Raw genomic sequence first — 13,015 nt, forward strand, 5'->3', positions numbered from 1 at the left:
CTTCTGTCCCAAAACAGTGTTCCTGGTTGTGGAAACTCCTTTTGAGCACACAAAAACACAGTAAATATTGCTTTCATGACTTAGAAGATGAGAGAGAATAAACGCTTGCAAGTGATTTATGTAAGGCAGTGATCTTGACAGTAGCTCCAGACATTTTGTGCCTCGTACATTACATTTTTGGTGCCTGCAAAGATGCCTGACCTGAAAAGCTGAGTATATAAGCTCAGAAATGTCATTTCTTATCTGTCTCAAAAGGATTCTAAGAATTATGTTGTTAAAATTTGTACTGCGTTTTGACAATGAGCTACCGCAGTTTAAGTGCAGTGCTATTTAAAGCATTAAATATTAACATCTCTCCCTATAGGCTGATAGAAATGTGACAGGAAATGGTGGGTTTATTGCAACTATGAATTAAAAAGTAGTGACTAAAGTGACATTGATTTTTGAGGACAAGAAATATTATTCTCTGAGAAGAGGGGGGAATTTCATAAGAAGCTGCATTATTTCAAGTCAGAAAAGCGGACCATCACACACAGTGTCATCTGCATTGAGTAGCAGCAGCTCTGCAGGCCTTCAGGCAGATGACATTTCCAGTCCTTCTTGGAGATGGCAGTGATTGAACCTGGAACCTTCTGCCTACAGGGCAGATGCTTTACCACTGAGCTAAGCCCTTCTTAAGGATGCCCTGAGTGTATGTCGTGAAACACTCTTGCTTTTGTAACAAAGGTAGCTGACTCCATTCAGTTAATGAATAATACTTTTGGATTGTACTTGTGCAAGGTTGGAACCTGATATAGGTTCATTTGTATCTGAACGTTTTTTGTTAACAAGCTCTAATAAAATTAATTGAGCTGTAATTTCCCTTCAGAAGCCTTTCCTTTCCATTACTCATTAGTGATGGGAAAGAAAAAGTATTTATAAGAGGGTCCACATTGTCTGTAGGTGCATGTATTTCTGTGCCTGGAACCAAGCTGCTGCTTTCCTGTTGTTTGTAAGTTGGTTACTTTGGTGTATTTGGGTACAGTACAACAAGTACTTCATCGTTCTTTGCTTCAGGAGGCTGAAGTAGTGATTGTTCAATTGGTGACTGACTTGTGGGAATGTTGAAGTGGATGGGGTGGAATAGAGAAGTGTGGTGTTTGTGTTTTGGTGCTCATCTACTTACAGTCCCAGACACGTTCCTATTTTTAAAAAAATCATTGCCAGACAATTTATAAAGATTGTAAAGGAAAGTTGGATAGTTGGATGGGAATCCCTTTTACAGTGGTTATATTTTTTCCAAACCACAGAGGCCCAAGAGGAGATAAGATCAGACTCTTGAACATGCCACCAGCTTTTAGGTATCCTTTGAATCTCTAGGCTGAGTCAGTATTTTGTAGTAAAAATATTTTCCCAGTATTAATAATAATCATATTTCTCAGTTACACAACATATCATGCTAAAGGTGCCAACTATTCAGTGGCTTTCATCTAATATTTTGAGATTCGTCTTTATTTTTGATTTTTGACTTCGTTAAAGTTATAATCTAGTTCTGTGCTTTCCTGAGCATGGGGTACTGGGCTATCGGCATAAGTGGACAGCTCCACGATCTCTGCCAATCATCCAGAGGACATCCAAGGAGCAGCTCTGTCTCAGTATTGCTGATGAAAAAAACCAGTATGGATGTGAGCATGAAATATTTTAGAAAAGGCAGAGCGGTCTACATTGCCTCCTTCAGATTGCTGCTTCATCTTAGGGAGCAGAGGCAGATGTTTAGACCACACCTGGATAGGTTCAGGACTTATAGTTGCATAAATATATTTTCTGATGAAGGAAAAGAGTCATTAATCTGATATATCGCAAAACTTAGAATTGCAGTGGTTGCATGATTTTTCTGGTGTACTGATTGCCTTTTTGTGTGTTTTGTGTTTCCTTAGCACAAGCCTGGGAGAACATGATGAGTGCCTCAAGCCAGAGCCCTAATCCTAACAATCCTGCTGAGTACTGTTCTACCATTCCTCCCTTACAGCAAGCACAGGCTTCTGGAGCTCTGAACTCTCCACCACCTACTGTTATGGTACCTGTGGGAGTCCTAAAGCATCCAGGTGCAGAAGGTAGGGATCTTCTTTTCTTCTACTTAGATTCCATCTCCCTACTCCCCCTCTTTATGAGAGGGGGTGGTCCCTGCCTGTTTGAAGGAGGCAGTGGTGAAACCTTAAAAAGCCTTCCTTGGATTCGAAAAACCTAGCTAACTACCAGCCAGTTGCTAAATCTCCCTTTCTTGAGCAAGGTTCTGGAGCAAGTGGTTGCAGACCAGATCCAGGCACTTTTGGAAGAAACTGAGTTTCTGGATCCATTTCAATCGAGGTTTAAGCCCAGTTTTGGCACAGAAACTGCTTTGGTCACCCTGTATGATGACCTCTGCCATCATACAGAGTACTTCTGAATTCTAAGTGTGTTATCATAATGCTGATTAGTGTTAATGCTGATTAGTATTATTTACTTGGGCTGCAATCCAAAGAAGTGACATGCACACATAAGGAAAAACTATTTGCGGAGCCTGAACTTCATTTGTTGTTTCTGCTGTAGCAATTTTTCCTACCCAAGTGACTTGAAAAAAAGACATCTAAGTCAGTAGTTTATGTCAAGTTTCCCTTTGATACTTCTTCATATAATTCCTAAACAGTGGTGCAAATCTGACCACTCAACCATCTTTGTTGCACTGTATACATTTTACAACCTTACCTGTTTTTACCTATAAAGAGATTGTTGGCATATAGGGTCTTTCAGATGACCAGCACCTGTGATAGTTTGTGTAAAAATAACATTAGAATCCCAATTCAATGGGATTTACTCAAAGGCAAGTGGGTATATGAAACACCCGTGGCTGATGAGAAGTATGGTTTGATAGTTACTCAGCACTCTAAAGCAGTTTATTTTCATCAAGTGAAAATGAAATGGCTATATCTGCCCGTGTAAATGTCAGTGTTTGAGAACTGCTCAAACTGGTTCTTTATTTGCATAGGAAAGCCTCCTTAACTCAATGTATATGGTGGAGGTATTTATTCAGTTTAGAGATTAACTATAGGATCAAGATGCTTAGATCTAAATGATTTAATATTAATCTGGTTATCACTAAAGATAAACTTACTATTTACAATGTTCTTTTTAAAAAATATCTTCAACTGCTGATGAAAAGACAAGCTGCCTTAAAAAACAACCACTATGGGAACTGTTGAACCAACATCAGATTCTTCTTCATTTGGCTGTGGCATTGGAAATATTCAAAATCCCTATTGTTGCTATTTTTTAGTTTGTGTTTCAGTGTATTTCTGTATCTCAATTAAAACCAGCTAGCTTCACTTCTCTTTTCATGCATGCATTTCTTTTGATGAGTTGTTCCCATCTCTTCCTTAGTGGCTCAGCCCAGAGAACAAAGACGTGTTTGGTTTGCTGATGGCATCTTACCCAATGGGGAAGTTGCTGATGCAGCCAAATTGACAGTGGCTGGAACAACCTCCCCTGGAGCGCTAGCAGTGTCACATGATCCAAGCAAACCCATGAGCAACACCACTTCACCCGTAGAGGTGAGGAAAAGCTCTGATTTTTGTTGTAATATGTTGGACATGTCTCTTGGTCAGAGGGTACAGGCAGAAGTAGCTTCCCTAGCAATGTATTTTTACATGAGAGCCTATAGTACAGATTGTTTTTTGTATCTTGTATTTTACAAAATGAAGAGTAAAATATGTCTAGTTATGCATTTACATAGTGTTGTTGTTTACTGCTTCTTGTAGACTGAAAACACACTTGCATTTTCAAGAAGCATTACTCAGGTTGGAAGTCCGGTTGGCAGTGCGATGAATCTTATTCCAGAAGATGGGCTTCCTCCAATTCTTATTTCTACGGGGGTGAAAGGAGGTGAGAATTATACTGTGGTGTGTCTGTTTTAATGAGTAACATTCCATCCTAGAGCAGTCCATATTGAAACCAAAGTCTTCTGGATCAAGGTCAAATAGTCTTGACTGTCAGTGGGCTGAATATTAACAGGCAAGGTCAGGCTTAATAAAATATCTGTTATCTCTAACACAAATGGGGATTCTGTGTACATATAATCATTCAGGTGTACTGAATAGTGATGGGAGTTCAAAAGGTTGACTTGGATGCATGTGAAATTGAAAGAAGGGATTGCATTTCTAGGAAAGTACCAATTTCTGGGGTAGTCCTTTTCTGAGCTGGGCTAGACGTTATCAGCACTACGGTGTGTGGTCACACATATAGCAAGTACCTAATATCCAGTCTGATCTGTTGGCATACTGCCATTTTTTCTTGTTTACAACTTCCATATCAATGTCATGAAGTTTCTGCAATTTGAAGCAGTGGAGAATAATATCTATGTGTAGCTACTTGTTTGCAATAGATAAAACTAAATGATTGCTTGTGAAATAAGACTCTTCATAAAATACTACCACGAGTTGCAAGTACTATTTGTTTAGTTATTTAAACAACTAAAACTGACCAGTTTATAAACTCACTAATTAAGAACCAATGACTATGGATATATTCCAAATTTATGGATAAATTCCAAGTTATTTTTTGCAGTAAATCTTATACCTGACAAACACTTCATTCTGTCAAAAGTCCTGATAGTCAAATAAAGTTTTTTAAAAAGGAAAACTAGAAGGGCTTCATGAATTTGTGTTTATGGGAATGCTTCAGAATATAGCCTTTAAATATGATTTCATTAATTGATATTGTTATATATAATGGCACTGTAAACATAAGCAAATAAAAGCCACTTCCCAATATTCCATCATACTCTAGCATGGAACAGAAGAAAGGCCAGGGCTATGCAGATAGAAGAAGGCTTGGTGATCGGTGGCTAGGGTCCGCAGTTATAGGGAGAAAAATTATATCTTACCCAGTGGTACCCCTGTGTAATCTCCCATGGCAGGAAAGGATTCCCATTTGCTCCTCTCAGGAAAAATGAAGGACTTTGATTGAGGAGTGAGAACCTGCATTCTACCCCTTTTATTGAACCTTTATTGACAGGATCACACAGGAATGTATATCCACATGCAAAGCACATAGTTATACTGCACCCCTTGGCTTCCTTAGCATATATAAGCTGGTCTTCCCCATGGAAACCCCACCAATCCTTTTGATCATTTTGAGGGTCGGCCTGCATATATTTGCAATACATGACGGAGATGCCAAAACTGGTTTATAATGGTTATGTTTAATGCCATATACTGCGCTTGACATAGAGGTATGTTGTGTACAAGCCCCAGGGTAGAAATCTATTTTTGTTGCACTATCAAATAAAGATTTACAAAGGTATTTATTATGGGTCTGTTAAACAAATGCTATTTCATTTTTTTAAGAACAGGCAATAGTATTCAGTAATTGATTTCACAGTAATACTTTCACTGTTGTTGTAGGTATTACTGATAGCATGCATTTTTCAGATGTTACCTAAACCCAATGAAATGTGTGTGGGGGGGGGGTCTCATTTTTTAAAAATCCTCCACCCATCCATTTGAATAAGGTGACAGACCACACAGTACTTAAATATGAGAGGTATGCTATTGCCAAATTGCATAAGACACTTGACAACCATCATTTGACAGCTACCTTTTTTGCTTTCAGATTATGCTGTAGAAGAAAAACCATCTCATATATCAGTGATGCAGCAGTTGGAAGATGGTGGCCCTGACCCCCTTGTGTTTGTTTTAAATGCAAATTTGCTGTCCATGGTTAAAATTGTGAACTGTAAGTCCAGTTTATTTGGATGATGATAAAACGATCTTGCAATGAATCAATTTCCTTTGCTTTATAAAACATTTCCCTGTGAAAAACTTCTTGCACTGCAGAAAATCACCTTCAAGTAACAGTGGTGAATTGTCTTTCTGGTCTGTGTCTTGGAAGTGATTGTGTGCCAAAATCCAGGATATTGTTTTCTGAGGCCCAATATATGAATTCACATATTTAAAAGATGTGCTGGTCTTGCTACTGATGATTTCTTGATTTAATAGCAGCATGATATTACAGTGGAACTTCAGTACGCTGAATGATGGGGTTTATAAAATCATACTTCCTATGAGCATAACAAGATGCAGTTCAGAATATCCAGGATTTAAGATTATCTATGGTGTAATTCGGGGACGCGGGGTGGCGCTGTGGGTAAAACCTCAGCGCCTAGGACTTGACGATCGCATGGTCGGCGGTTCGAATCCCCGCGGCGGGGTGAGCTCCCGTCGTTCGGTCCCAGCTCCTGCCCACCTAGCAGTTCGAAAGCACCCTTAAGTGCAAGTAGATAAATAGGTACCGCTTTATAGTGGGAAGGTAAACGGCGTTTCCGTGTGCTGCTCTGGTGCCGGTTCGCCAGAGCAGCTTCGTCACGCTGGCCACGTGACCCGGAAGTGTCTACGGACAGCGCTGGCTCCCGGCCTCTAGAGTGAGATGAGTGCACAACCCTAGAGTCGGTCAAGACTGGCCCGTACGGGCAGGGGTACCTTTACCTTTACTTTTATGGTGTAATTCAGCATAACTCTAAGAGGGGTACACCTACAGGGAACAAGGTCTACTCATGCATGGGACTTCCCTTGCTCTTCTCTCCCCATTTGTCCCCTAAACTTGTTCTGAGGGTTCCTTGAAATGCTCCATAGCTGATTTTGGAAGTACAGGTGGGAGAGGTGGAGAGAAGTCCTGTTGCGCAAGGTACCTCATTTCACGCATGCTAGCAGCTTAGATGAATGCCTAGTTTAACCTATGTGGTTAAACTAGGGGTGGCTAACCTTATTTGGTCTAAAGGCTTCATGTCAGTGGAGGATGTTGTGAAAATGAACTTTGGTGTCCCCTAGCTGTGTGCCTCTCCCCGACCAAGCCTGTGCACACACAGGCAGGCACACAGACGCACAATGGCAGACACAAGCCATAATCCTGCCAATTTGAGGGATTCCTCCCCATTGCAGTGCTGTGCTGAGAGGAGAGACTTAAAATGTAAAGACTAGCAAATGCAGAGGTTACCATATTGGGTCAGAAACACAACCTTATAGTAACTAAGACTTTTAACCTGCAGGGTGAATAACTTGGGCAGGATTTTAATTGAGGAAAGTGATATTGCAAGAAGGGTAAAACCCTGAATCACCCAGTACTGTTGTCTAAAATCTACACACAACCCATACACAAAAACCATACATGGTTTTTTATATATATATAAATGAGATCCTGAGTCAGAGAGCTCTGTTGTGTTTAGTTTGGCCTTGGCAAATAAGCAGCCTACAGTAATGTCTTCATTAATTTTGCATTTATCGTGGTACCTCGTGTTATGGACGGGATCCGTTCCGGAGGCCCGTCTGTAATGTGAAATGCCGCAACTCGAAGCTCTGTGTCTGCACAGGCATGTGGCACAATTTGGCGCTTCTGCACATGTGCAAAACATGATTTAGCGCTTTGTGCAGGCGCGAGCGGCGAAACCCGGAAGTAACCTGTTCTGGTACTTCCGCGTTGCCATGGGACGTAACGCGAAAAGACACAACATGAAGCATACGCAATACGAGGTATGACTGTACTCCGTATGTTTATTTTTACAAACCCTCATTGTGCTTTCCCTTCTACAGATGTGAACAGGAAGTGCTGGTGCTTCACTACAAAAGGAATGCATGCTGTAGGCCAGTCAGAAATAGTAATTCTTCTCCAGTGCTTACCTGATGAGAAGTGTTTGCCGAAGGATATTTTCAACCACTTTGTGCAGCTTTATAGAGATGCTTTGGCAGGTGAGAGAACTGCCTATCTGAAAATTGTGATGACTGCTGACAGCTAAATTACTTGAATTATTAAGTCATCACAGTTGTGTAGCTGTGCCTTCTAGATTCTTTTATAAAATAGTCCATATTTGTACATTATTAAATAATATTTAAGTAACCAAAAGGCTCTCTGCCTTTTCTTCAGATGCTGATTGAACTTTGATCCAGCATACTACAGTTATTACTATGTGCAATTTCACTACAGTGTTGCATAATTTATGACCTCTACATAATGTGTATTTGAATTCTATTTTTGGTATTCTTTGATATACTGTCCTTCAATGCTGTGAGGGAAGCAGGGTTTCGGGGCTTTGTTATTTTTAATCAAAAGCCAAAATTTAATACCAGTACTGCTGACTTTTATGATTCTTTTTGGGGAGGGGGCATTTTCTATTTCTGTAGTTCAGAAATGTAAGGCAATCAAATTAAATCATGAGTTACTGTGCTGGATACAAAAAGGATTCTTGTTTTGTGAGCAGATTATCTTCATGACTCATAGCACTCTAAATCAATTTCTGCAGTGGTCCATAATACACTCTTAGTATGTGGCTTGCTTATGTTCTGACATTGTAAGTAGTTGAGAGAGAGTTGTGGAGGGATGCAGTACAGTACACTAAATTAACACTGCTAGGGGGTTATCAGAAACAGCTTGCTGTAAAGTTATTTACTATAAGTGCAATGAATAAGACAACTGTGTCTTAACCATTCTGCTATATATTTTGGAAAGTTGTTCATTTGTTTGCTACGCTTTGGAACACCTCTTAACACAGCATTTTAAAAAATTGTTGGTTCCCGAGATCAGGGAGCAGGTTTTCCAAATCAAGATAGCAGACTGAACCTTTCAAAACGGTGCAGATTTTGGGGTTTCTTAAAATTTCCGAGTAACGCCAGGTAGAAGGCTGCTGGTTTCTTATAAGGCAAAACATGCCTGTAATAAATAGAGGGTACACTATGTGTAATTATTTCTGAAAAGCTGAGGGGAGTGGGAAATTTGTAAAGGATTTCTGCTATAGAACAGTGGATAAATTTTCAGCAGGGCTTAGAGCTTTAAGAGTTGTATGTGCTTGGGCTGCATATCTAGTACCTGCAGGACATAGCTTCATGGCTGAGTAGAAATTTGTACCTGAGTGTCCTTAATCTTAGATCCAACATTTTCAACATCGCATATTATTAATTTTTAAGCTTTCTCTTTTTCATTAACATCCTTTGTTGTTAAAATGCAACAGTATAAAGCATGGTATTGGTACTGGTTTAAAACCTGTGACATATAATTTCACTATTGAAACAAAGGTTTTCTCTGTATATAATAATAGTAATGTATATAATAGTAATAAATAATCTACCAGGTTAAGCCCAGAGACAAAGTTTTCTCAGGAAGTTGGGAGTGAATTAAGTGTGCTGCTCATGGTATGTATATACTCATCACACCTTCACATCTGATAAAATTGCTTGGCAGGATTTGGTGTCATTTCTAAGACCTGCAAATCCTGTTTGACAAGAGGTCAAACTTTTGGATAAAAGTATTTTGTACTAAACATGAGAAGTGCAACATTTATTTCAAAGCACTTTCTTAAAATTACTGTATATTCCATCTCTAGCCTAAGACTCAGCATATGGCTGCTTCAGAATGCTCCAATGTTTGTGGAGTTGCTTTTTTCGTATCCCTTTGGGATCAGGGTTGTTGGGTTTTTTTGTAGCAGGGAATCTACACTGTAGAAATTTCAGTTGCAAATACCTAGAAAGTAAATAAATAAGTGTGTGCAGAACTTTTCTAATTAAACTGGAAAAATAAAGCATTATATACTATTGAATAAAATTCCTTTTGCTTTTATTTGGTATATCTGCTGCAAATGGGTAATTTAAGTTAGTATACCTTAACATTTCTTTAAAAAGGTTTTCTTTTGTGTAACAAGTAGTACAAGAGGAAGTAGGATCTCTGTGCAATTTTATCTTGCCCTTTTGATATATAGCCATTAATAATAACAATTTCTCTTGTTTCCATAGGCAGTGTTGTGGGTAATTTAGGACATTCATTTTTCAGTCAGAGTTTTCTCGGCAGTAAGGAGCATGGTGGCTTCTTGTATGTTACACCTGTGTATCAGTCGCTGCAGGACTTGGTGCTCCCCACTCCACCATATTTATTTGGAATTCTTATCCAGAAATGGGAGACTCCTTGGGCCAAAGTATTTCCCATCCGACTGATGTTGAGACTTGGAGCTGAATACAGGTGTAAGTCCTATTACTCTTCAGTGTCCCATTAGATCTCAGCCTTGGTTTCAGAGTGTAATATATACATATTTTACCGTTTTGTTGCTGGTAATCACATTGCCTTGGATTCAAACTTTTTGCTTTGTGAGCAAAGGGAGTCTTCTGTTCATGGAGCAAAAGGTTAGGGTCCAAGCTACCGTTGTAAGGACATTACTAAATGTGATTCTGTTGGCCAAATTAACCTACATTAAAGTAGTTGCTTGTGCACTTAATGCACAGTAGGTTATGTTATATGGGAACAGTGTCTGAAGTGGGTTTAAAATGGCTTTCTGTGCGATGGAGGGCTCTGTGGCTCCCTACCAGACATGGGAGCTTGGAGTAACTGGTGCAGTCATGGTTTTCAGAGTTGTATTCAGTGGTTCTTTTGTGTGTGCACCACTTTCATAAGTAACTGAAACCTAGGCAAACTTGAAAATTAAAAATGGTTACAAAAACCTAGTACTGAATATAAGCTGTTAAGATCTCCACAACAATCATTTGTTTAAGTCAGTTGGGGTTAGTGTTAGATCACACACAGTGACTTCTTGTGCTCCCATTTTGGCTCTGTAGTGTACAAATAAAAACATGGAAAGTGTTGCTAGAAAGGCAGAGCATCTTTCCTCGGCACATGTCTGTGCTCCAAGTAGAAATCTGAAGGCCCATCCTATTATTCTATTCTTACAATTGTCCCTGATCAGACAGGCACCAACATAGGTGGAATGATTCCTTCCTTGTATGTGACTATATGTGGACCACTGGCAAAGAACCACAATGAGGGAGAACTCTGGGTTGGATCAAGACTTGACGCTTTGCAAAAAAGGGCTCATTCTATTTGCAGAGGGAATCAGAATCCAGTGGGGGTTCTCCACTTGTTGAGGGACCGTGGTTTTTGTTGTGCAAATGGAACTTCTTCCTGTGCAAGTCGAACTTCTCTGAGCATGTCTGGATACAAGCTATGGTGTTATTTTGATCTTCCTACTGTATTTTTCTAAATTTGATTTTCTAGCTACCAAATGCAAGGTTTTTGGAGTGAACCTCTCCATAGATATGTTTGAATCTGAGATCTTTTTTCTTACTTTCTTAGTGTACCCGTGCCCACTTTTCAGTGTCAGATTTCGTAAGCCATTGTTTGGAGAGACTGGACACACAATTATGAATCTTCTTGCAGTAAGTGATGGTTACAAGATTATTTTGTAAATAGAAAAATGTATGTGTTCTGTTCACTCACCTAATTTATATGCACTGTTATTCTGAAAATATAATAATGTGTAGATTTCTTAAATCTAGATATGATGGAGTAGAATTTATTTATTTATTTATTTAACAAATTTATATACAGTTTTCAAGCAAAAAATTATTCTCAAAGTGTTTTACAAACTACATACAAAAACGTAAACAAAAAATATAATTTAAAACTGGCTAAAACATCCATATAACAAGTATTTCTGAGCATAACAAAAATACCATAGAACACCACAATACCAATTTTACAGCTCAGATTATAATTAGTCCCTAAAGACTTATTAACCCTTATCCCTAAAAGGATAAGTCTTTAAAGGAGGTGGGGATGAGGTTTGCTCTCAATATCATGCAGAATCTAATACACAGTTTTATGCAACAAATATCTATTTTAAATCAAGAGAACACTAAAGGTCATTTTTTTTAACATCTCTGAACTGGACCATCATATAGCTGTAGGCACACTACTGTTAAAAAAAACCACCTAAGCATTTCATCTTTACATTTATACCAAGGAACCCCAGTTTAGTGTCCTGTAATTTATTTTTTTTTTGTATGCTAGAGAAAGAGCACAGCTGCGCTCTAGGACAGAAAGAATACCTTGGAGTGGTGCTGATGCCCCATAGCATTTAAGGAGCTTAAACAGGCACCTGTTCTAAATGTGAAGTGTGTTATTGGGCACCAGGAAGGAATATAGCAGAGGTGGATGAGTGGGTGGGAATGGGAGATTATCAGGTGCTCCTTTCCTCTTCTTGTTCACCCAAAGGCAATTTCTATTTTCTCACAGCTAAACGTCCCCAGCTTACTCTGATACACATTGCATCTCATGAAATTCATTGGTACAATATCAGTTCTTTTTACTTAGTGTTGTTTTCAGAGCCCCTACTGATGGGTTAGTTAGGTTGCTCCTGAAACAAAATGTATTTTGCAATATTTTAAACAAAATAATGAGTAAAGAATACTGCTTATTGCGAATGGATTTAGTATTTTTATTGTAATTTTTCAAAGTTGAACCATAGTTCTTGCATTGCTGAAACTCAAACGCAAGCAGCAATTGTGATTTTCATTGTTCTGTGCACTGATAGGACTTCAGAAATTACCAGTATACATTGCCAGTTGTCCAAGGCTTAGTGGTTGATATGGAAGTGAGGAAAACCAGCATCAAAATTCCCAGCAACAGATACAATGAGGTATGTAGTGTGAATAAATATGTAACACACATGTCCAAGAAGCATCACAGTGATTCTTCTATTGATGAAATATTGAACGAACTAGGAGTTACTTGAGGGGTGAATACAACTGGATCTGTGAGATCGGGTTTCAAATTCTTGCTCAGCAAGGAACTGAGGGAGCAGCTTTGGTTAAGCCATGATATCTCTTTACCTTGTCTCCCATCTGAAAAATTATGAATGACGACGTACCTTAATATCTCATGTTGATATGGCAGATCAGGTGTAAACTATCTGGCATGTTTTTCTCCTCCAAAATATTGTGTGCCATAAATCATATATTTCCTTTGGAGGACTAAAATTTTAATTCAGTGATTGTTAAATGTTTTTTTTCCCCCAAAGAGCCAAGAAACAGCATTGCAAATAGTTTAATTTGGCCCTATTCCTGGGATGGGCACTCCACAGCCATTGGCCTGATTTTATGTGATCGTTGGCAAGCATCACCTCAGACCCTTGGCAAGACTGAAGTGCCCCCCATGGAAAAGAGAGAGAGAGACTACCTTTGGCTCTGGCCTT

General features: G+C 39.0%; 1 protein-coding gene across 5 annotated transcripts in view; it reads left to right on the forward strand.

The window, feature by feature from the left end:
• ZFYVE9 (zinc finger FYVE-type containing 9) overlaps positions 1–13,015 on the forward strand; it is a 51,995-nt gene that overhangs the window by 28,852 nt on the left and 10,128 nt on the right. For all 5 annotated transcript variants that reach the window (XM_083742321.1, XM_083742324.1, XM_083742322.1 and 2 more), the window contains 8 exons: positions 1,917–2,093; positions 3,397–3,566; positions 3,774–3,897; positions 5,626–5,748; positions 7,599–7,754; positions 9,789–10,013; positions 11,116–11,198; positions 12,356–12,460. In XM_083742321.1, coding sequence (XP_083598447.1) covers positions 1,917–2,093; positions 3,397–3,566; positions 3,774–3,897; positions 5,626–5,748; positions 7,599–7,754; positions 9,789–10,013; positions 11,116–11,198; positions 12,356–12,460 — 1,163 coding nt within the window. The remainder of the gene's footprint in view (positions 1–1,916; positions 2,094–3,396; positions 3,567–3,773; positions 3,898–5,625; positions 5,749–7,598; positions 7,755–9,788; positions 10,014–11,115; positions 11,199–12,355; positions 12,461–13,015) is intronic.

The sequence above is a fragment of the Podarcis gaigeae genome (genome assembly GCF_964106915.1).
Source record: "Podarcis gaigeae genome assembly, chromosome: 6".
In the NCBI taxonomy this organism is placed as follows: domain Eukaryota; kingdom Metazoa; phylum Chordata; class Lepidosauria; order Squamata; family Lacertidae; genus Podarcis; species Podarcis gaigeae.